The sequence below is a fragment of the Prionailurus bengalensis genome, chromosome C1, assembly GCF_016509475.1.
Source record: "Prionailurus bengalensis isolate Pbe53 chromosome C1, Fcat_Pben_1.1_paternal_pri, whole genome shotgun sequence".
NCBI lineage: Eukaryota > Metazoa > Chordata > Mammalia > Carnivora > Felidae > Prionailurus > Prionailurus bengalensis.
In genome coordinates, this window is record NC_057345.1 from 159,162,868 (window position 1) to 159,188,245 (window position 25,378).

General features: G+C 37.2%; 1 protein-coding gene and 1 non-coding gene across 5 annotated transcripts; one reads left to right on the top strand and one right to left on the bottom strand.

Annotated features, from left to right (window-relative positions):
* The first annotated feature begins 1,058 nt into the window (after positions 1-1,058).
* BBS5 (Bardet-Biedl syndrome 5) lies at positions 1,059-24,303 on the top strand. 4 transcript variants are annotated; one of them, XM_043576974.1, is made up of 12 exons: positions 1,062-1,216; positions 3,283-3,365; positions 6,565-6,630; positions 7,265-7,314; positions 7,446-7,573; positions 11,414-11,549; positions 14,257-14,352; positions 16,805-16,867; positions 18,639-18,773; positions 22,682-22,765; positions 23,709-23,732; positions 23,888-24,303. In XM_043576974.1, the coding sequence occupies exons 1-12, from the start codon at positions 1,158-1,160 to the stop codon at positions 23,987-23,989; spliced, it is 1,026 nt and encodes a 341-aa protein (XP_043432909.1). In that variant the 5' UTR covers positions 1,062-1,157; the 3' UTR covers positions 23,990-24,303. The 4 variants fall into 4 exon arrangements, with proteins under 4 accessions (XP_043432912.1, XP_043432911.1, XP_043432909.1 ...); XM_043576975.1 differs by having other exon boundaries at positions 1,200-1,312; XM_043576977.1 differs by lacking the exon at positions 18,639-18,773 and having other exon boundaries at positions 1,059-1,216.
* LOC122482232 lies at positions 8,739-8,845 on the bottom strand. Its single transcript, XR_006297039.1, has one exon. It is a non-coding gene; the product is annotated as a U6 spliceosomal RNA (small nuclear RNA).
* Positions 24,304-25,378: the final 1,075 nt, after the last annotated feature.

Consider the following 25,378-nt stretch of genomic DNA (forward strand, 5'->3'; position numbering starts at 1 on the left):
CTGTAGTTATCAAACCTTTGATTTCAGGACCCCTTTATACTCTTAAAAACAATAATGATTATTGAGCAGCTGAAAGAGCTTGTGTTTATATGGGTTATATCTATTGATATTTAATGACACATTTAAAAATTCATTTCCTGACCCATTAAAAAGTAATAAGCTCACTGTATGTCAACATACATAACATTTTAAAAAATAATTATATTATCCAAAAATATGAGAAGAGTAGCATTGTTTTACATTTTTGCAAATTTGCAAGTTTGCAAATTTTTTTTGTAATGTTTGGCTTCATAGAAGACAGCTAGATTCCCATACCTCTGGAAAACACCACTGCACATTCAACGAATAAATAAGAGTTACAATGGCAAATAAGGTCTTCCTGTTATCCTGCATATACTTTTACCTTGTGGGTGCCCTGAAAGGATCTTAAGGAACTCTGGGGATCTCCAGATCACGCTTTGAAAACCACTGAATTAAAGAATTGTCATAAGTTGAGGAAAGGAAGGCGTTTGAATCATTCAAAAAGTTTTTATTGAGTGCCTACTCTGTGCCAGGCACTGTTCAAAGTGAACTAGATAGATCAGGTCTTGTCCTCTGGGTGCTCAGGATACAGTGACAGATCAGGGACCGCCTCAGTTGACGTTTGAGCTGAGACTTAAGTGACTTAAGGGAGCAGACCATGCAGAAATCTGGGGAAAGAGAGTTCCAGGCAGGGAAAGGGAGCCCTGCCTCCCTGGAAGGTCGGCATTAGGAGAGGGTAGCAAAAGATAGGACAGGTGGGCGGGACCTGATCCGGCGGGGCCAGGTAAAGAATAAAGAGTTTTAAGTCTAAATTTCTTGACTGTAGCAAAATGGGGGAAGGTGGTGGAATGGCTTAAGGATGTGTGTTTGGAGGCTAGGAAAGTAGTCAGAGGTCAAGCACACACTCCTGGGCCGGAGCCAGCTTGCTTTCTTTGAACCTCCCCCATCTCGCCTGGAGCCACAAATCCGCTTAGTGACGCGACAGGCCCGGGAAAGCGCGCACCCTACCTCAGGAAGCTTGGCTCTCGGCGCCCGCCGTAGACGTCGTGACACAGGCGACCCGTTGCCTTGGAACCAGTGAGACGCCACTCGGCCTCCGCTGCTGCCGAGAGTGCCAGCGTTGGGCCTCGGTCACCATGTCGGTGCTGGACGCGCTTTGGGAGGACCGGGATGTCCGCTTCGACGTCTCCTCGCAGTGAGTCGCTCCCGGGGCCTGTAGAGGGCGCCGCAGCGAGGTTTCAGTTGGAGCCTGCGCCCCAACAGCTCACGGGCCTCGCGAGAGCGGGAGGAGGTTTGCGCCTGTGGTCCGCTCCCCGGGAGACCCCGGGTTGGCTCGGCCACTGCGGGAATGCATGTGAATTACAGTGGTTCAGACCTGTGCGATCCGTGGCCGCGTCCTGGCTGCGTCCTGACCCCGTCCTGACCCCGGACACCTATCAGAAAGCTACGTCCAGGACCATCCAGGGCTTGGGCGTCCGGTATACCCAAGTGAGGTTGGGGTGCCAGTTTCGTGTGGTGGAAGAACGTTCGGCAGGGACTCAGGAGCCCAGGGTTCTAAAACTAAGCCTGGAATATCGACACACATTGTGGGCCCTTAGACTTCACCGTTCTGAGCTTGAGCCTCTTCGTCTGTAAAACAAGGGAGGTGGGAATAAGCATTTTCCAAAATTCCTAACCACGCAAACTTTATTTCCATGATAAGTTTCCATCTTATTGTTCATTTAAATCACCAATAGGAAGAAGGAGCTACCTTTTGGAACCTCTCAACAGAAACCTTGGGTTTTTTTAAATTCCATGCTTTAAGAGAAAATAGTATCTGCCTACCCAAAGTCCCCGGGGAAAATGCCCATTGGGATATTAACTGTTGGAAAACAGTAAAGCTAAGGTTCTTGGGTTAATGATATGAATGAAGCTTCTTAGCCACTTCTTATGATTCCTTATCATGAACAAAACCTTGGATAGCCAATGAAATATTAACTTCTAATTCTAACATGGTCTTAGATCCTTTAAGAACTTGTGAGGGAAGGGAATTTATAAAATTATAAACGACAGTTACATATTGCTCACATCCTATGACTTTCTATTATTCTTGGAGGGTTCTTAATCCAAACAAAGGTCCATTTCATGAACATTTCTACTTTATTAAATATTTATCAAATACTTACTATGTGCTACTTACTGTGCTGATAGCTAGGGATAATGATACCCACACCCCCATTTTGGTGCAGGAGATACACATAGACAACTTTTTTTTTTTTTTAACGTGGTAAGTGCCATCCTGAATACAGAATAGTTCATTCTGCTTAGGGAAGACGTTAAAGAAGAAATAATATTTGAGTTCAGCCCTGAAGGTTGGGCAGGACCTTATCAGGTAGACAGAAAGAGAGTATTCCAGGAAAAAAAAAAAAAAAGAATAAAACATTAGGAGCAGAGTCTTGGAAGTACAAACGTCATTGGCTAGAAGGCAGAATTGGCAGGTAGAGGACGGAGGAACAATCAGAAAGGTAGAGTAGCCAGACTATAAAATGTTTAGCTGAGGATTTGGGACTTCATTTTCTAGGCAGTAGGATGATGTGGAAGATAGCAGGGAAGATATATGATCATGTTTGCATTTTCAATAGGTAATTAAGCCAGCGCTATGGAGAATGTGTTAGGCTGTACCACATACTCTGCTAGGTTTTTGTTTTTGAACACTCTAGATGCATTCTGTCAGTTAGCAAACTTCACTCTATTTCCTTTTATTCCCTGTATCTAATTGTTTACCAAGTCCTAACGATGCTTTGCTTTAGCTTGTTCCTTCCATAACTGCCTGACCTCCTTTCCTCTACTCAGAAACCTCTGAAGGTTTTCCGTCATCCACAGGACAAGGCTCATATCTATCCGACTAGCATTCAAAAGTAGTGGCATGCATTTTTCACTACCTCTTAACATAGATCTTCTCCAGCCAGATCGATCTTCCCACATTCCCTCATCATTTTTTTATTTCTGGTCTTTAATCATGGACTCTCTCCCTCTCTTATTTCTCCAAATCCTACCTCTCATTCTGGTTCTGACTTCTTTGCATGTCCCTGGTCACTCCAGGCCCCACTAGTCTCCAGGTTCTAGAAGTTCTTAAGACCTTATTTTCAAATGCACGAGTATTTGGTACTGTATCATTTATACTGTCGGCTGTTTTATCTGCATATGTCTCTTCTGTCTCTAACTAGATTGTAAGTGGGTATAGTTGTAGCTATAAAATTAAAGCCTTGATATTTATCTTAGACAAATGAAAACAAGACCTGGAGAAGCCCTTATTGATTGTTTAGATTCAATTGAAGACACCAAAGGAAATAATGGGGATAGAGGTGAGTATATTTCCTAATTTTTTTTATATTTCTGGTTTGATTTACAAATGATAAGTCATATCAGCTGGAGAATAAGATGTGAGACAGCATTATGTGTAAATATAATTGTGAAAGTGAAAGAGTTAAATCTACATAAGACTTTTGTCACACTTAAAGAGAAGAAAGAATAGGTATGAAACCTGCAGCCCAGGGAATACAGGTTCTTCCTCAGAACTTTGGTCCTTCAATAAATCCCAGTTTTGAAATCAGCTTTCTCCAACATAACTATTAAAACTCCAGGATTCCTGTCTGTAAGGAGCATGGGATAGTTCTGACTTTTGAATCTGCCTCCCCACAAAAAGAATAAATATGCCATAGCTTTGCTATCTGGAGCCATGCTTCCTTTTAAGAACTCCAAGAGTAACTCACAATGTCCCAAGACTGACACCTGGAGATGAACATATGGAGTACAAATTTAGGGCTGTATTGTGAAGTTTATTTGTAGGTTAAGCAATGAAGAATCATGTGAGATGTCTGAGGAGTAGCCAGAGTTGGACTCCAGAGTCCTTCCCACCCCAAACCAAATCCCAAAGGCTTGAACTTTGAAAAGTCCCAGGCTTCATATAGCCGTAATGGAGCCAAGTCCAGTGACCAGGTCTTATAAGCGTCACTACTGTTGTTTAAGAAAAAAATAGGGGATGAGTAGGCAGCTTAGTACATCTGAAAAGGCTTTTTAGGGGAAAGGAGGTTTAAGAAGATGGGTCATAAACCTCTTATTCAAGAGAAGAGTAAGTGGGGGGGAAAGGAGCAGACCTCATTCAGGTAAGAAGGATCAGTAAATCCTAGAGAAGGAACAGTAACCCTTAGCAGAACAGATAAGGAGGAGCAGTAAATCCTAGAGACTGAACAGTAACCCTTCTTGGCAGAACATGCTCACTGCAGCCTTTCTTTTTTTTTTTTTTAAAATTTTTAATGTTTATTTTTGAGAGACAGAGAGAGAGAGAGAGTATAAGCAGGGGAGGGGCAGGGAGAGGGAGACACAGAATCCGAAGCAGACTCCAGGCTCTGAGCTGTCAGTACAGAGCCCGACGCAGGGCTCGAACCCATGAGATCATGACCTGAGTCGAAGTCGGACGCTTAACCGACTGAGCCACCCAGGCTCCCCAACACTGCAGCCTTTCAAGTGGCCACTTGCTCTTTGGGTCTTTATTCTGGTCTGCTCTGGAGTGGTATGTGAACAGCAAGTTTAATTGTGGGCCTTTCTTCCCTGTGAAGGGAACCTGTCATAACCAGCAGCCTATAGGCACATCCTGTCAGTGGCAAGGGCCCATCCTTGAAAGACTGCTTAGATCACATTTATGAAATGCTTCCTAGTGTCAGCCAGGCCCAAGTGAGAGTGAGGTATGAAGATTTCGCAGCAAATAAGAAGTCTTAGTTTGTGCCTTTGAGAGTGGAATAATAATCTCTAGATGGCTAGATCCTGACAAACCTGAATTAACTTAAGGAAGCCCTGAGAAGGTTTCGTTGTTCTCATACAGACTGGCAGGAACTCTTATGTGACAGTCCATCCACCAGTCCAAACAAAGACTACGGGTAATAGACCATTTTTTAATTCACTGAGCGCTCATTAAGTATAGAATCATATACTAGCACTTCAGAGTAGAGAGGGCAAAACACCTCTCTGCCAGAAGTCTCCATCATAGTGCCTGAAATCTTCCTATTAATAAAAATAACTGTATTTGTACACATCTCAGAAACAATTCCCCAGAAAATGGCATTTTACAGGAGTGTGCAGAGCTGCTGGTTAATAAGAAGGTAGAAAAAGAGAAGGGGATTCCTGTCTTCTAGCCGTCTCCATCCATTCCTTCCCAGCAGTTTGAAAATGACCAAATTAAGGCATTACAAAGTTCAGGAGACTCATGTTAAAACTATAAATACCCCAGAGTGCCTGAGTGGCTCAGTCGGTTAGGTGTCTGACTTCAGCTCAGGTCATGATCTCACAGCTTGTGAGTTCAAGCCCTGCATTGGGCTCTGTGCTGAGAGCTCAGGCCCTGGAGCCTGCTTTGGATTCTGTGTCTCCGACTCTCTCTGCCCCTCCCCAACTCGTGCTCTGTCTCTCTCTCAAAAATAAATAAATGTTAAAAAAAAAAAAAAACCACACCAAACTATAAATACCCCAAAAGATTAGCACATTTAATCCATTTCAACTAAGTAGCCTGACATGAAATTATCAGATTAGCTTTGCACACTGAAGCTGTATGAGAATGAAACAGCCATATTTCAATGTTTGGGAGATTAGGAAGAACAGGGACAGTTATATTTTGGTGTTTGGGAAGGGGTTTTCAAAGAGGAAAGAGCATGACCTGGCTATAGATTACTCATCAAGAGAATTCTGTGGTTATAATTTGTTGAAGAAATATTGGGGTTAAACAAAGTTAAGGGAATTTTATTCAGGATATCTCAAAACTATCCTAATATGCTAATTGCATTCTAAATCTGTAAGACACATAGTTTACCATGCTCAGATTTACTTGACTTTTTTTCCTCAGAGCATTTATAGAGATGACTATTTCATAAGACACACTTTGAGAAAGGAAGTTATCTAACTCTATATTTCAGTATAAGAATGTCAGTCTGAAGCTAGGAATGAAAAGCATAAAGCCTTAAGCAGAATTTAGCCTGGCCATAACTTCGTATGAGCAAAAAAAATTTTGTTTATAGCAAAAAAAAAAAAAATGGGTATATAAGTGTGGCTTATATAAATGAGAACTGTTTAAGAGAGTACTCCTGTGGCAGGGATTAGTGTATATATGAAAGTCCTTTGAGAAGGGTGATTTCACTGAATGAGTTTGTAATTATGCCATCCCATACTCATTCTCACTTGTACATTTTTGACCTGCTGGGACCTCCCAGAGCAACTTCCACCAAGACCCAATTCTCTCTTTTAATCTGAGTTAAACCAAGCTGTTGGCATTGGATACCTGTATCCCCTCTGTAACTATCAGATTTTGTTTCTCTGGGATTCCAAATCATGCACTGTATACTTTATATAGGATAGATACGAACAAAAAACACATTCAGTTGCTAAATGTATGAAAATATCTGTGAGGATTACTGCTGATACTGAGCCAGAAGTTCTACGTCTACCTCTTTCTGTGCTGCAAAAATGGGTCCTTATATAAGGTAACCTATTTTTGTTTGTTTGTTTGTTTGCTTTTAGGGAGACTCTTAGTAACAAATTTAAGAATTATCTGGCACTCTTTGGCATTACCCAGAGTCAATCTTTGTGAGTATTTTTGTTAGATGACATTAAACAATAAAAATACTTTGTCAAGTGAACTTGCACAGTGGCTTTTGATACCAAAAAAGCTGTACCATGAAATATGTGGAAAACTTAAATTGATAAAAACTTGAGCAGCCCTGTATAGACTGTATCATTATGCAAAAGAAATGTTTTTCAGTCTGTCCATTTTGTCTCTTGGACATGAGATTAGTGCTTTTACACTGAATGGTTTCGCTTTTGTTTTTGTTCTTTACTTACCTTTGACAACTTGCTATGACCTGTTTAATCCCAAAAAAGAGGGATCTAAATTCTAGTAAAAGTGCAACCTTTCATTGTGTTAAATTTCATTTTACTTATTTTTTAAAACTATTTTAGATTATCCAGCAAGACTTTTTCTCTTGAGGTAGTGGTACTAAGCTGTTCAGTGAATAATACAATATAGGTTTTAGAGAAGCAAACTTCCTTTCTCCCATGCTGTGAACGTTGTTTGTGCAAAGAGGCAGAATTGATATTCTAGTTCTTTTAATTATTTAACTTAAATTTGTAAAAATGTTTTAAAGTATTATATATATATTTAATTTTTTTTTTCTCTCGGTTGATTGTATCATGTTCTTGAAATTCTTTGCTTGAATTTTAGCTATCGGTTACAACTGCATATTGAACATTACAACAAGGACTGCTAACTCTGTAAGTCTGAACAATCTTATTGAAATGTATGTACTGAAGAAACATTAACTATTTTGAGGTTGGACTTTGTTTTCACTGTAAATGAGAGTTGCTCCTAAAGTCTGAACTTTTAAATAAATTTCTTCTTACAGAAATTACGAGGCCAAAGTGAAGCTCTTTATATACTAACAAAATGTAACAGTACTCGTTTTGAGTTTATATTTACAAATCTGGTTCCTGGAAGTCCTAGACTTTTTACTTCTGTGATTGCAGTACACAGGTATGGTAATACTTTATGGATTATTGAATAATTTTAAGGCAATTCTATGATATAGAGGTTTAGAGGATAAAGTTTATCTTCCTGCAAGCTCAAGAAATTACAATATCCTGAGGATATATAGAAGAACATACTGCATTATAATTTAATAAACACTTTTAAGTATTTATAAAATACATAAGACTACTGAAAATTCAAAAAAAAAAATTCTACTGAAGGGGCGGCTCAGTCAGTTAAGCATTCAACTTCAGCTCAGGTCATGATCTTCCAGCTCATGGGTTCAAGCCCTGCATCAGGCTCTGTGCTGACAGCTCAGAGCCTGGAGCCTGCTTTAGAGTCCTCGTCTCTCTCTGTCTCTGCCCTTCCCTGCTTGCTTTCTCTCTCTCTCTCTCTCTCTCTCTCTCTCACACACAAATAAATAAAATACTAAAAAAAGAAATTCTACTGAAGATTCTATTAAATTAGCTACCAAGGAAGTGACAGTGAAATAGAGAGTTCATTCAATTTAGATAACCAAGTTGGATAATTCAGTTAATGAATTAAAAAGATTGTTTTTCTAGCAGTAGAAGGCATTCTGGGTGTTTTCCCTAAAGAGTTTTATTGTTGTTTTTCTTGTGTGTGTGTGGTTGTTTTGGTTTTATTATTTGCTAAATTCTTTTCACTATGTTAGCTCTTTTTAAAAAAATATTTTTTTTATGTTTATTTTTGAGAGAGAGAGAGACAGAGATACAGAGCACGAGCAGGGGAGGAGCAGAGAGAGAGGGAGACACAGGATCCAAAGCAGGCTCCAGGCTCCAAGCTGTCGGCACAGAGCCCAATGCGAGGCTCGTACCCACGAACCGTGAGATCATGACCTGAGCCAAAGTTGGACGCCTAACTGACTTAGCCACCCAGGCACCCTTCTTTTTTTTTTTTCTTTCTTTTTTTTAATTCTATAAAGAAATGCAAGTTTACACTTTCTCATTTCCGAGCTATGTAGAAACAACATATGTGCACATAGATTTTCAGGTGTCACTCAACTTCATTCTCATGTCATAGATTGCTTTACTGGAATATTTTTCTAGTAAATTATCACGAGTTCATTATTCAGTGCCACATGTTGTGCTTTGACTCATATCATTTCCTCCAAGTTAATCCTCAAAGAGTGGCAGTTTTCTAAGAAGCTGCAGAAAATCTGGAACGCTTCACGAATTTGCATGTCATCCTTGCACAGGGGCCGTGTTCATCTTCTCTGTATCGTTCCAATTTTAGTGTATGTGCTGCCAAAGTGAGCACTGTAGCTCTTTATTTTTAACCAGACCTAAGTGCTATGATTTTTTTAAATCTTGGCTAAGATGACAGGCAAAATATACATATACACATATTTATACACACACACAGAAATATATATACTATTGTTTTAATTTGCATTTCCTTATTACTAGTGATGTTGAAATTTTTTTGGCTATTTAGTTTTCTATTATAAATTTCTTAATTATGCTCTCATCTGTTACGTATGTTGCAAATTTATTTCTTAATTTCCTAGTATATTATTTGATTTTGCATTTTGTTGATGATTTTTTTTAAATATTTTTTAACGTTTATTTTTAAAAAAAAATTTTTTTAACGTTTATTTATTTTTGAGAGAGAGAGACAGAGCATGAACGGGGGAGGGTCAGAGAGAGGGAGACATAGAATCTGAAACAGGCTCCAAGCTCTGAGCTATCAGCACAGAGCCCAACGCGGGGCTCGAACTCACGGACCGCAAGATCATGACCTGAGCTGAAGTCGGCTGCTTAACCGACTGAGCCACCCAGGCGCCCCTAACGTTTATTTATTTTTGAAGGGGGAGGAGGGGCAGAGAAAAAGGGAGACAGAGAATCCAAAGCAGGCTCCACTCTGATAGCAGCAAGCCCGATATGGGCCTTGAACCCATGAACCATGAGATCACGACCTGAGCTGAAGTTGGACATTCAACCAACTGAGCCACCCAGGCTCCTCAATTTTTTAATCTACATAATGGTTTAGATTTTTTGAGATATAATTCATATAGCATAAAATCTACCATTTTAAAGTTTACAGTTTGATAGTTTTAGTATTTCACAAGATTGTACAACCACCATCATTACCCAGTTCAGAATATTTCTGTTACCCTAGAAAGAAACCCTTATAGCACTGTAGTCCGTATGTCATTCCCCATTCCTTCCTTCTCATGGCCCCTGTTTTACCACTGTAAAAACCACTGTTTTACTTCTGTCTCTATGGATTTGCCTATTTGAGACATTTAATATAAATGGACTCATACAATATAGTGCCCTTTTATATCTGACATATTTAACTTATATAATGTTTTCAGCATTGATCCATGTTGTAGCATGTATCAGGACTTCACTCCTTATAACTAAATAGTATTACATTGTACGGATATATTTTGTTTACTCACAAATCATAGACATTTGGGTCTTTTCTACTTTTTAGCTATTTTAAATATTTTTCAAATTCTGTTGGACATATATGCCCAATTCCCAGTTCTGTTGGACACATACCTAAACCTTAGCTCTTTATTTCACTTTACTTAGAGATGTAATATGAAAAGGAGTTTGAAGGAAGCATAGAAACTGCTTTTCTTCAATATTAAAAAATAAGAGTTCCCCCACAAATAACTCACAGCATAGTTTCCATTTTTTCCACTGGTTAAACATGGATGATTATAGCACTAAAGGAAATTAAGATTTATAGGCAAATGCTCAAATCCTCCTCTTTCACAATTTTTTAAATGTTTATTTTTGAGAGAGCAAGGGTGAGCAGGGGAGGGGCAGAGAGAGAGGGGGCAGAAGATCCAAAATGGACTCTGCGCTGACAGCAGAGTTTGAGCATATTTGTGGGGCACTCACTCACAAACCATGAGATTGTGACCTGAGCCAAAGTTGGATGCTCATCCAACTGAGCCACCCAGGCACCCCTCCTCTTTCACGACTTATATGTTAGATTAATTAAAGTAAAAACCATAAGTTTGACAATGAGTATTATGATTTATGTCAATAACTTCTAAAGTTACTCAGGCTAAGAAAACCCTTTAGTTTTATTAAATGAGTAAATTAGCCTATAATTTTGTGGAGTAAAATTAGAAGTAACAATCAAATGTGATCCAAATAGGTATAATGAAACTAATCAAAACTAATAATAAATACAGAATTATTTACAGAATAATTATATTACAGAAATACAGAAGAAAATTATTTATTATTTATCAGTAGGAAAGCATGGAGAAAAAAACAAAGGGATTTTATATATATATAAAACACACACACTCGCACACAGATACACACTGTCCTGTGGTCCCTTTTGGAGTTGGTACACATTCATTCCAATTTTCTGTATGGAGGTGGATGTGATCATAATGTTCTCAGGTTGCAATGAGAAAAGTAATTGGACTCCTGTTTATGTCCAAAAAATAATGGTGCCTTTGACTAAAACAGAGAAATGGAATGAAGCATTTTGTTTGATAGGGAAAAGAATTTCCATGTCTATTATAGGTAAGCATTGTTTTTCAGCTTAGAGGGAAAATCTGTTTCCTTTCATTTGTGCTGTATGATATGTGCTGTCTTAAAAATTAGACATCTAAAAATAAACCTGTTTATTTTTAAAATAAATAAACATTTATAAATGCTATACCAAAATGATAAAGACTAAAAGACTGATCCCCAAAACTTACTGAAAAGCAAATTTTTAAATTTATTATAATAATTACTTGAGTGATGTACATAAAGTATTAACAACTATATATTTTGGTAGGTAGGTAAACATAACTTAGGAAAACCACATTTTCAGGGTGGGTTAGTCTTTGTTTGTTCTTTTTTATAGAGCATATGAAACTTCTAAAATGTATCGTGATTTTAAACTGAGAAGTGCACTAATTCAAAACAAGCAACTAAGATTATTACCACAAGAACATGTATATGATAAAATCAATGGAGTATGGAATTTATCCAGTGATCAGGTATTGTGCAAAAAGCTAATGAACCTTTTGGGTCAGTGCTTTGTAATTACTTTTTCATTTATCATTGAGTTTGTATGTTCATTTAACTCTTAAAATAAGCATTACATCTGATAAGTTAGCATTCGCTCTCAATATAAAATAATATTCTGATTTTCATATTTTCATGGTTTTGTGCTCTTTTTAGTTTAGCAGCATTTGTTCTATGTAGAATTTACAGTTGGAGTAGACCTTGGAGATTATCTAGTTCAGTCTCCATTCACTTATAAATTAAAAACTCAGGCCCCCAAAATTAAATGACCTCACATATCTAGTTCGTCTGAGAGCTATCTTCTTCCCCCTATGCTGTACTACCCTCCAATTCTTGATAACTTATGCTGATGGAGGAGAGCCATGGGTGGACAGTCATGGAAGCCTTTTAATTTGGTCTTTATGGAATTAAACATATAACTCATTTGGTGATTCCTACATCTATTATTGTAACTTCTCATTTGCTCCTGAAGTTAAGACCAGTTGAAACATACAAGCAACAAATAGTTGGAATAAGTAACAAACCAATTTCTAGAGAAAAATTTGTGTCTTACTAAGAATAGTTTCCAGCCTTTGTGTGTGTTATAACCTAGATTAGACTGATAACCACTGGATTAAAGCTATAGCATTTGAAGGAAAAGCTTTTTGCTAAACATTGAATCATAAATTTAAATTACAATTAATTTCTAGTTTTAAACTCTGATAATGGTTCTATAGTATATAGACAGCTTTCCATCTGAATAACTACTCATCAGGAATCAGCAAACTTTTTACTCTGAAGGGCCAGATGGTAAATATTTTAGGCTTTGCAGGACATACTGTTTCTGTCATAACTTCTCAGACTTGCCATTGTACTAGGAAACCAGCCATAGGCAACTTGTAAACAAGTGAGCATGGCTGTGTTTCAATAAAACTTTATTAAGGACACTGAAATTTGAATTTCATACAGTATCCATGTGTCATGAATTATTGTTTTGACTTTTTTCCAGCCATTTAAAAATGTAAAAATTATTCTTGGCTTCTAGGCCATACAAAATGAAGCAGCAAGACAGATTTGTCCCACAGACTGTAGTTTACAAACCCCTGCTTTAGGTAATAGCTTAGATGTCACTTTCTGAAACCTTCCTTTTGTGTTGCCTATGCAGTCTGTACTTAATTGCCACCTCAAATTATTCCTGCTCTGAAATACAGAGCTTGTCTATATTAGATTCTAGGCTTTATAAAGTAGGGGTGGAATTACTCTAGAATCACATTAGATTCTAGGCTTTATAAAGTAGGGGTGGAATTACTCTGTTCAGTTAGATCCTTACCATCTAGCACCACACCTGGCATTTTAAATTAATTAATTAAGATGTTCAGGATTATCAGAAATATTTTATTGAAAATATGGATGTTATTGTAACCTAACTTATGTTTATTGAAAAATAATAAAATAAAATAAAATATGCCCTCCTATTCTTTTAAAAAATCCTTAGGAATTTTGCAAGTTGTTCTGTTCTTCTAAAATGAGAGGAAAGAATGACATAAATAATTACTCCTTCTGAACTCAGACTTAGTATTGTTTAATGGGATGTGCACCAGGAATAAGGAGGCTGAAATTTTTTGTATACCAATTTCTTGCAAAATGAGAGTGGATGAGGAAAATATATATACTTATATATATGTTTATTAACAATGATAATTGAGAAATAAGTGGTCTTTTTTTTTTAATTAATTTATTTATTTTGAGAGAGACAGAGACAGTGTGTGTGGGAGGAGGGGCAGAGAGAGAGGGATAGAGAGAATCCCAAGCAGGGTCTGTGATGCCAGAGCAGATCCTGATGCAGAGCTCGAACCCATGAAGTGGTGAGATCATGACCTGAGCCGAAACCAAGAGTCAGACACTTGACTGAATGAGCCACCCAGGTATCCCAATAAGTGTCCTTTTCTGATGTTTCAAACCTGCTTATCCCAGAAGAGGGCTTTTTAGATTTTGGATTTGTGAGTTAATGTTTTATGCCCAACCTCAAAGTATAAAATAAATTCCTCTGGGAGTATATGGTGGAGAGAAGGTAAAGGTAAAGGTGGATAATGATATAGATAAATGGTAGAGGCAGCTAATTTTGGTGCCATGCTATTAGGTATTAAAGATTTTTTTTAGCTATCGTCCTGAAGTAATTTTGTTGAAGGGCCATGTAATTGGAAAACAGTTTGATTTATAGTTAGCATTGAAGAGCTATAAAATAACTCTTATGGACTAATGGGGGTTATCACATGTGTTTTGTCTCTCTTACCACAGTTCCCTTGTCTTAACTTACTCCAGGTTTTGAACAACAGTCCTAATAAGATGTAACACTTGTAGAATGCTTACTATGTGCTATACGTTGTGATAAGGACTTTATAGGGGTTATTTAATCAAATCTCCATTTTACATTTGATACAATGCACCAAGAACAAATCTGCCCGTGCTCAGGCAACTGGTAGGTGCTGATGGCATAATGATTAGAGTCTAACTCCAGAATCCAGGCTTTCAGTCATCTAGTTGTACTTCGATTCAGTGAATAATGAAGTCATTAATACTCCATGATACTCAATTCTGGTATTCTCTGCTACTGTGATAATCAGAATTACTCTGGTGTTTAGAAAATAAAGAGTAAGTATTCAAACAAATGATCATTGATGTATCTCTCATCTTTCACAGGGAAATTTAGGAACCTTTTTTATTACCAATGTGAGAATTGTGTGGCATGCAAATATGAATGACAGTTTTAACGTCAGCATACCATATCTGCAAATTGTAAGTGCATGCATTTTGGTGACCTTGTTTTAATGTAGATTATTTCTGTTCAGTAGTTAATGGAACTTTCAGGATTAGATGAATTCTATCTCCCTCTTTCCCCCCGCCCCCCAAGTTTATTTATTTTGAGAGAAAGAGAGAGTGCACAGAGGAGGGGCAGAGAGAGAGAGGGAAAGAGAGAGAATCCCAAGCAGGCTCCACACTATCAGTGCAGACCCTGACGTGGGGCTTGAACCGTGAGATCATGACCTGAGCCAAAACCAAGAGTCAAGGGCTTTAACCAACTGAGCCGCCCAGGTGCCCCTCTATCTCCCTCTTTTTAAGTGGCAACAGTGTAGCTAAGAGCAGACTTTTAAAATGTTGAGAATTTACAATTTCAGCATAGAAAAGACGCAACAGTACTTACATTCAAGGGAAACCCCAGTGTTATCAACTTGCTATTAAGAGAGAAATATGCAGGATTTTCAAATTTTTAGTAGTTACCATACAGATTAAGATGTGTCTTTCTTTCTTTCTTTTTTTTTTTTTTAAGATGTGTCTTTCTTAGGTTCTAGTCAGAGAGTGTTAGCTACTAAAGTTCTCCATAACCTTTTCATGAGGTAGATGTATAGTGGTTCTTTGCAAGTCTTTTTTTTTTTTTAAGGAAATTTATTGACAAATCGGTTTCCATACAATGTTCTTTGCAAGTCTTAAGCATACTGCTCCACACACTTTGTTTTGGCTCTCTTCACACTTTCTGCTTTTAAAGGCAGAATGAAGCCTTTAATTCTGTGAATGAACTGTTTTCACTGTTTACAGAAACAGCATTAATACAAGCTAGATTCATACTACAGGTTTGGTGAAAGGAATCAAGATGGTTTTTAGTGATAATGATTTTAGCTTAAGTTCAACTAAAGCTGTTAAAATCCAGAATAAGAACTAACTACATCTGAGACCAGTCGTTTTGAGAGTAAAGGCGGTTCTTTTTATATCTTCTGCTAAGTATGTGATTCAGTGAAACAGATAGTAAATTCCAATAAACTGAAGAATTTCATTTACATAAGGAAAGTACATATAGGTCTCTAGTGCAAATTAGGTGGAACGTAAAAATAGTTAATGAAAATCCTGTGTGATTTGTCTATGGTAATCACCCTTATTGTGGGATATAAGAAGTCTTAAGACTAGGCAGTTTCATTAACAACTATTTATTGAATAGACACAATGTATGTGATATCTGGAAAATGTCATTTTTTAAGACTTCTGAGTTTACAAGGGTGGTTCTTTGTAAACTGTTCCCAAGCCTATCTTTTGCCAAATCGTTTGATTTCTGAGTTACTTTAAAATATCTGATTGTTGGGGCGCCTGGGTGGCGCAGTCGGTTAAGCGTCCGACTTCAGCCAGGTCATGATCTCGCGGTCCGTGAGTTCGAGCCCCGCGTCAGGCTCTGGGCTGATGGCTCAGAGCCTGGAGCCTGTTTCCGATTCTGTGTCTCCCTCTCTCTCTGCCCCTCCCCCGTTCATGCTCCGTCTCTCTCTGTCCCAAAAATAAATAAAAACGTTGAAAAAATAAATAAATAAAATAAAATATCTGATTGTTAATGTGACAAATATTTAGCACCCACTCTGTGCTAGGTGCTAGAGAGATAGTCGTGAACACCATGAAGCAGCACACAGTTCCTGCCTTCAAAGAGTTGTCAGTCTGGTGGAGAAAACCAACACATTAAACAGAAAATCGTAAAAACTGATAGGAAGAAAATGATTTCTGGCCATCTAAAGATGTATAAGAATTTAATAACCATGGCTGGGAAGATATGACAGAATCTGCATAGGTATTTGATAAACTGGGGTTTGTATTGTTGATGGCTGTTTTATATGCGTTTATATATGTTCTAGCTTGCCTGACCTAATCTGTATTATACTAAAAAATTACTGAGTAGTAAACAACCTTGTGCTTTTTGTTCTTCAAATACGATAGTTTTTGTTATTTAAGAATACAGTTACCGAAAATGGCCTTTGGAATGAATTCAGCCTGGTCCAAACAACTTGCAATCTGATATCATCACACTCTGTCACTAGGACAGTCATATCCATGTGACTTTTAAAAACTAACCCAGCCTTAAAAACCACAAAACATGCTGGCTCTCCAGTACTAAAAGGTTGCTGGCCTTTGGTTTCAAATACTCAGAAAAGTTGTGGACTCCCTGATTGGGGGGGGGGGGGGATATTTGAATCAGATAATTTTGTGCACATTTCAGAGATTTCCCCTTTGATTACCTAACAAGTTTGCTGCCTGTTTCTAGTATGAACAGTTTCATTTTACTTGATCTCAGTGGGAGTGTGATGCAGGAAAGAGGGAGAATTCTGTTCTTTAGATTATGCAAAGTGGTTACTGTGTAGAAGTTGAAAAACTTGTGTTAAAGAATCACTACTATCAGATAGTAAAACGTGCATTTTTTTTTTCATTTTACATCTAGCGTTCAATAAAGATTAGAGATTCAAAATTTGGTTTAGCTCTTGTCATAGAAAGCTCTCAGCAGGTAAGATATTTTCTATTTGTATTAATCTTTAATAGATTTTTTAAACTATATGACTGTCTATATTTTTAGTTTTATTTCTATAGTAACCAGTTTACATCCAAGAAGAATATTAGCTATAACATGAAGTTATATGAAAAGTTTAAAATCATGCAGTAATTGTCCACATAGGAAGAACCTTGCTTATGTTTGTTTCTTTGTTGGGCAGACATAACCATTATCATCATTATGATTATCATTTTTTTATGTTTATTTATTTATTTTGAGAGAGAGTGTGTGTGGGAGGGGCAGAGAGAGAGGGAGAGAGAGAACCCCAAGCAGGCTCTGAGCTGTCAGCATTGAGCCCAACACAGAGCTCCATCTCGCAAACCGTGAGATCATGACCTGAGCCAAAATCAAGAGTTGGACCCTCAACTGACTGAGCCACCCAGGTGCCCCATGATTATCATTCTTAATGACGGAGTTAAGTCACTGTACTTTTCATGTATTACCTCAATCTCTACCCTATGATACAGTTACTATTTTTTCCCCATTTTACACTCAAGGAATCCGAGGCTTAGAGAAGTTAGGAACCTTGCCCATAGTCTCACGACTAGTAAGTGGTGGGGATAGATTTTGATTCAGGTCTGACTGATTCACAAGAGTGTCCTTGGGAAACACAGATATATACAAATAGACACACACATGCACCCTGAGATTATACGGTATCTAATTGTAATTGCTGTGTCCCATTAGGCCAGTTCTTTGCAGAAATACATTTAAATAAAACATTTACTTGTAAAATCACTGCTCTTCTAAATTCGAAGTTTGAATATGAATGTCTACTCACTCCTTCCCCTTGGCCTGCAGATTAGTAGCTTCCATTTACTGAGTGCTTGCTATGTTCCAGGAACTGTATCAAATGTCATGTGTACATTATTTTATTTAATACAATTAGATAACTGTTTTATGGTTAGAAAGCTGAGGTTTAAAAGATTAAGGAAAATGTTTCCCAGCATCAGATAGTAAATTTGTTGTAAAACACAGAATTTGAACCCAAAAGTATATGCTCTCACCTTTCACAGAATGCTATTTAATTGTTTTTTAAGATTTTTTTTAAAGTAATCCCTACACCCCATTTGGGGCTTGAACCAACCCCAAGATCAAGAGTCACATGCTCCTCTGACTGAGCCAGCCAGTCACCACCCCCCGCCCCCCACCACTACTTAATTTTTTAACACTCTTCAACAACAATCTGTCGTGATCAGGTTCCTTTCCTAATTCTTCAAGGAGAGAGCCTCAGCTAGGCCATTCCCTTTCTTCTTTTAATACGGTTTATTGTTTTTCAAGGTCTAGCTCAAGAAAAGCTTAGTTCCCTTGGCCATCATAATATACAGCGTATTTTTTTTTAATCTTAAACTATCATCTTTGATATTTATAGATGAAATGATGTGATATCTGGCTATGCTTCAGAATAATCCTGAGGGGTGAGAGGAGGAGATTTGGGGGAGAGGGAGGTTAAATATGGAACAGAGTTGGCCACACATTGCTACTTGTCAAAACTAGAGATGGCTACATACGTGCTTATTGTACTCTTTCTTCTATTTTTGTATGTGCTTTCAATTTTTCATTACAAAAATTTTAAATGAAAAAATCAGCTTACCTATGGTGCTCTGAAATAAAGACTAGAGTTATAGTTTATCATATACTGTGATTACCATTCCCAGGCTTGTTTTTTCGTTTTTCTTTTTTCTTTTCTTTTCTTTTTTTTTTTTTTTTTTTTTTTTTTGTACAGAGTGGAGGATATGTTCTTGGCTTTAAAATAGATCCTGTGGAAAAACTACAAGAATCAGTTAAGGAAATCAATTCACTTCACAAAGTCTATTCTGCCAGTCCTATATTTGGAGTGGATTATGAGATGGAAGAAAAGGTAATTAGTTCAGTATGTAAAATACAGAGTATGCTGAATTGCTTTTACACATCTATAAAATTCAGACATAAATACATGTGTACAATTTCATTTTGAACTTTGTTTAAAATGATGAATGTACAGACTGCTCAGTGAGCATGACCCCCTCAGCCATCACAAATTTGCAGCTATCCACCTGTCTGTTCACTGGCTGCTCCATTGTCATTCCTGCCCTTCTAGGTGAGAGGTTTATTCAGAGAAGCGTCCATGTGCAAGGCTTCTATGATGTGGAAAGACTTCAGTCTCTCACGCTGTTTGGTTTTTATTCCACTTCTACCTCCCCTTAGCATTTGGGCAAACCTTACAGGCCTTACAGATACAATGCTTTTCTCACAGAGCCCCACCATATAGCAACTCCAGGAGTCTACTCCATCAATAGGGCCAGGTCCATTCCCTATTCATCAGTGCCTCTGACATGCCAGTTAGGAAGTATTTTGAGTATCCTGTCCAAATGTCTGCTCTTTGCTTTCTGTATGATTTCTGGCTTTTGCCCCCAAACCCACCCTGCTCTCCAGGTACATGAACTCTCCTTTGGCTTTATTCTTCAGCCTCTCCAACTAGGACCCTTGTCATCTGGCCTGTCACTGGTGTCCTCACCAGCCACTACCTCAGAGATGTCCTCACTGTCTGCTCTGTCAGTGGGACCCTTGCCAGAGGTTCTGTCTCTGGTGCCCTCACTGACTAGTCTTCTCACAGGTGCCCTTGCTATCTGTTATTTTGCTCCAGCCCTCACCGTACACTGTTACTGGTACCCTTGCCACCCACTGTCAGTAGTGTCCCTGCTGGCACTCAGCATGTTGAGCCATATCACAAAGCATATACATTACCTGTCTCTTCTGCTCTTGGACTACAGTGCGTGAGCAGAGAAGATCAAGTAGGGCCGGACAGCTAAGTTCAAATCCACACCCTCCGACTTCAGCCAGGCCTTTGTTGCCTGGTAGCGCTCCTTGCACGCAGTTTTTTCTCTCCCTATAGTACTCTGTATATAGCCCCCTCCCTTCCAGCTGAAACTTCTCTGTGGGTTGCTGACTGCATTATACATACGTTCATGTATTTCATCTCCTTAACCATCATTTTCTGTTTTCCTTCCACTCTGCCCTTCCTTCGGCATTCTCCCTTTCACTCGGCCTTCTCCGTACATTGCTCAGCAATGTCAGCCGTCCTCCAGTTCCGTCCACGTACACTGCTGTGCACGACTCCCACATCTTTTGTTCCGACCTCGACACGTTCTCTCATCTTGCCAAGCCTCCAAATATTTATGAAGATATTCACATAAATGAGTGTTCCAAATAACATAAATTGAATTTCTCATTTAAAAGTTTATCTGAGTAATTTAAGTAAATAAATAATTTTCCAAGTCTCTAAGCTACCCTGGGACTTGATTGAATACCTCAAACTTGGCATACCTAAAATGCTATCATTTTTCTCAAAAGCACCACCCTACTGATGGACCTATTTGTTTATTTTTAGCATTAGTCAAAGTCAGCCGTGCTCAAAAGCTGAGATTTCCTTTTTTGTTTCTCTGATTGTCTTATTTCATTCATTCAGTCAATCATACAGCCTCCTCCCTTTTCCTATCCCTTTCTTTACACTCACACCACGATTACTGTTATGACTTTTCCTTCCAGAATAATGTTGTGGAACAAGCATGTTCCTTGGAACCTGGCAAACCTGACTTTAATCCCCATCTCACCATTTATTTGTGATTCTAGGCAAATTTGAAGTACAATTTTCTCATTATAAAATGAAGATAATCTCTCTCACAAAGTTATTGATCATGTCCATGAAATGCCTGGCATATGAGAGGCACTCAGTATGTTAATTCTCCTACAAATTCTCTGCTTTTCATTTCTTCTCTTTTCTTCTTTTTTGATCCGCAGTGCATAATAATAGCCAGCCATAATGACTCACTCTTATCATCTTGTGTTAAGCCCCTACTCAAAAGCCACCTCTTCAGGGAGGTCTTCCCTGACTACCATCTAAAACAGCAGCCTCCGTCACTTTTTTGTCCCTTATCCTTGCTTGCTGGCTTGCTTGCTTCTTTTATTTTTGGTACCACTCATCAGTCTTCATTGTAAATAATCTCCATGCAGTCAGGGATTTTCATCTATTTTCTTTAACCACTGTATCTCCAGCAATCAGAACTAACACATAATAGGCTCTTAGTGAATATTCATAGATGCTGAATGGCTGCATTGAACACCTACTGTTCCAATTCACTGCTCTAAGAACTTTATATGCATCATTTCATTTAATCCTCCCAACAGTACTCTGAAGTATAGTATTATTATCCTTATCTCACAGTTAAGGAGTTTGAGGCTTAGCTAGGTTAAGTTACTTATACACAGTTACACAACTGTGAATGTGGTTGAAACATTCAGGCTGTCCTCAAAGAATCAGGTCGCTCTTGTCAAGTAATACACTTCTACCCTACACACCCCTCCCACCAATTACCTATAGTATAGATAAAGTCTAAATTCTTTGGGCTGGTATTAAAGAATTTCAGTAGACACCAGTCTACATTTCCTACCTTATCTGCACAGCCACAGTATCTGGTTGTACAGCCTGTGCACTGCCCAACTATAAGAACCTGGTAAATGTAGTGTGAATGATGCTCCTTTGAGGTTGCTCAATACAGTAGCCCTGCTAGCTTCTTCTGTCTCATGGGACTCTTATATTCTGACCATACTGGATTATTCATCATTCTTCAGCCACATCCTGTGGTTTCTCACCTTTGCTGATGCTGGTCCCCTCTGCCAGGAATACCCTTTCCCCTAACCCTACCTATATGGAAGCCGTCTTCATCCCAAAAGGCCTACCTTATATGCCACTTTTTTCTTCATGAAAATTTCTGGGATTCACAAGCCAGAAGTCGTGCTGTCTATATACATTTTTATTATAATAGATAAATTGCATTTGTTACAGCTACTTTTCATTGGTTAAACCATATGATATTAATCTTTGACCATTTTTGACTAGTAAAAATGGCAATTTCATATGTTTCAACCTAGTATCTAATTATTTGTAATTGTGTTTTATCTGTTGCTCCCTTCCCACGAGATTACAGACCTTTTGTAAGGACAGGAACTTTTTACCCTTGGTAGTACTAGCATAGTGCCTAACACACCAAAGATACTAAAACATTTGAAAAATGAATATCAGTACCATATTTTATTTTGCTTTACCATTAGAATAGTCCGTGCAAATCATAGTTCTTTTACTTTTCACAAATTCTGTTTAATGACCATTTCAGTTTTAAGGAAAATTGAAAATTTGCTGTTATCCGAACTTAGTTTTTTTTAAACCATGTGAAAGAAAACCAGATAAAGTCCAATGAGAGGTTTTTTCTTTAAGGATATCTCTAAGTATCATATTAAGTATGTGTAAATTTTCCATTTTAATATTTTTGATGATATTGACTTCATATTTAAAACCTTGATGTTTAACTGATTACTCAAGGTAATTTTAATAGAATATAAATTATCATGTACCTGGGTGGCTCAGTTGGTTAAGCCTCTGACTCTTGATTTCGGTTAAGGTCATGATCTCACAGCACATGAGTTTGAGCCATGCTTCAGGCTGCTGGCAGTGCAGAGCTGCTTAGGATTTTCTGTCTTCCTCTTTCTTTGCCCCTCCCCTGCTCTCTCCTCTCTCTCTCTCTCTCTCTCTCTCTCTCTCTCTCTCTCACACACACACACACAAGTAAATAAACAGAATATAAACTATGCAGTGATTTTTCTAAGATTTGAGTAGTTTGCAACTGTTTTATTCTTTTACAAGTATTTACAATTCTCACAGCACATTTTACTAAAATTATTTGTTGAATTACTATTACCTCTTTGATGCATTTTAACATCTGCTGTTTTTAGCCACAGCCCCTTGAAGCTCTGACAGTTGAACAGATTCAAGATGATGTAGAAATAGACTCTGATGATCACACGGACGCTTTTGTGGTGAGCATGATGAAGACGAGCTACTGAAAATCTTATGATTTTTAAAATCTGAGTCATGTTTAATTAAGTAATGGCTTAAGTATGTAAAACACCATAGAACGTGAGACTTTTTGAGAGTTATCTTACATATGAATTGGAAAGCAATTTTTTCTTTAAGTTAGGAACTTGTTCTTTGAAATTACCTTTAAGTTACCAAACTGGGAAATAGTTTGAGAACACAATTATTCGGAGGATTTCAGATCTGCAAAAGATTTTTCATACCTAAGAATAATAGAACATGCTAGTTAATTAAATTAATTTAAAAATCTATACTTTTCATAATTAGTCTTTATGAGATGGACTTCCCTTTGATTTATTGGCGTATTACCTTAAAAAGGTTATTTGAACAATGAACTTTTCTGTTGCAAATTTGTATTATTTAGCTTTCATAGCCAGAATAATAATAATGCTTTCTATATATGGTGGTGTATAAATCTGACTAGCATACCTCTCTGGGAACAAGTATTTTTAAACAAGTGTGAAATTCGTGTAAAATATTTAATTATAAACTACTACTACCTCAAATGTATGCATTTGCTGATACATTGAAGCACTGATTGCTTTGTTTTGTTTTGCCAGCATCTTCTTCTAAACCAAAAGTAGGGATAAAATTTTATAGCTTTTAAGTCATTCTTTTTATCTCCTTTCAGGTTAGCAATGCTAATTATGTACTAATTACAAAGCACATTTTTTGGAGCTTAAAGCTTGTAGTCACTACTAATGATTGGCAAGTTAAATCTGCTGCTAGCATAGTAAAGATAGATGACAAGAGCATTAGACAGAATGAAACAGAATGTGAAATATATGTAGTTACACAGTTGTTTTATAAATGAATTACCTATTTCTTAGTCCACTCACCTATTACATGTTGAGTATGTGAAATATTATTTTCTTTGTCTTATAGGCTTATTTTGCTGATGGCAATAAGGTAAGGACATTTTACCTATAGTATATGAAAAAAAACTTTCTGTATTCTGACATTTAGTATTCACAAAACTTATGTGAATCCTATTTTTTGTTTTTTTTTTCCTCTTCCTTGCCCACCTTCTTCATTCCCATCTCATCCTCTTATCTCACAAAAAGCAACAAGATCGTGAACCTGTATTTTCAGAAGAACTGGGGCTTGCAATAGAGAAATTGAAGGATGGATTCACCCTACAGGGACTTTGGGAAGTGATGAGTTGATCTTGAGTTGAGCTGGATTTCTATTTAAAGATATCTCAAGATTAAAGATACTAGTCGCCTGCTATAAGGCATGGAATAGTTTTTACATTTACAGAAAAAGCTTTTAAGAAAGAGGGGTTTTTTTAATGATTAAGGAAAAACTCATTTATCTAAGATTTTATTGCCTCTCTTCTAAAAATTATATTTAAAATTGTAATCATCACATATCTGGTTTGTAAATATGTTTATTTTGTATCTAATGCTTGTAAATTATTAGTCTGCAGATATTAAAAGACTGTATCTTGTTGGGTTAATAAAGAACTTATGCAGCACCATTTAATGTTTTGAAAGCATTATTTAAAACAATAAGATTATTCTTATGGAGTTATCAAAATACTGCTTTTTAAATTTTAAAATCTGGTAAATGAATTATCAAAAAGCTCCAAATGTAAACCAACTCTAATATAAATTATGACCCTTAAACTTGTCATGTTTAGGTGACCATTTCTGTAAAACCTAAAAATTATAGCTAACTCTGAAGTATATCAACCACTGTGTAATGTTTTGGGCACTATTTTATAAGTAATTTCAATATAGATTTGACAAGAATACATTTATTTAGTAAGGAAATAGTTTTAAATAGTTTGTAAATAAATAGTTCATTTATTGACTTTCTCCTTGTTTGTACTCATTGAAACTTCTTTGAAGTTTTCAAAAATAGAGTATTCTCAGATTTCTTGGTGAGCTAAGATTTGGCAACTTCTCTGGCATCAGTGTTTTTTGCCGCTGCTTGGGTATAAAGAAACATTGTAAGGAACCTTTGTCAAATCATTGAAATCAGCAGAAGGAGCCCTCTTTCTCTAAAGAGAAAGGAGTGTTTTAGAAACATTAAAATGAGATGCAACGGTATGTACAACCATAAACACATAGTACAACCAAATGCTAACCTGAGTTTAATAAAAATCAGTGAACAAAAGCTATACATTGGTTTCTTTATCTAAAAAGGAAAAGATTTGTACATTTTGAAAGGATGGGGTTAGAATAAACAACCTATGTTAAGGGGAGAAAAGGCTGTTTGAAAAATTTATACAGGTCACAAAATGCTGCCAGGAATATATTTAAATAGTTTTTCAAGCAAAACAGACTTCATAATTGCTTACTAGTAAGGAATCTTAAATGTCATAGCATGGTGTTTGCATCTGACTCATTAATCTTTTCAAATGTTAGTTGTTACTTGTAGAGAGAAATGAGTCATTTATTGTTTAAACACGGGAGCAGCTGTTCATTTTTTCTAGTGTGTTAAAACCTTCACTGACATCTATAAATGGAAAAAAGAGTCAATGAGCTCTTCTTTCAGCTGTTGTTTTAGCAGCTGACAGTACCATTGACTTCACTGTATGTAAAATAAAA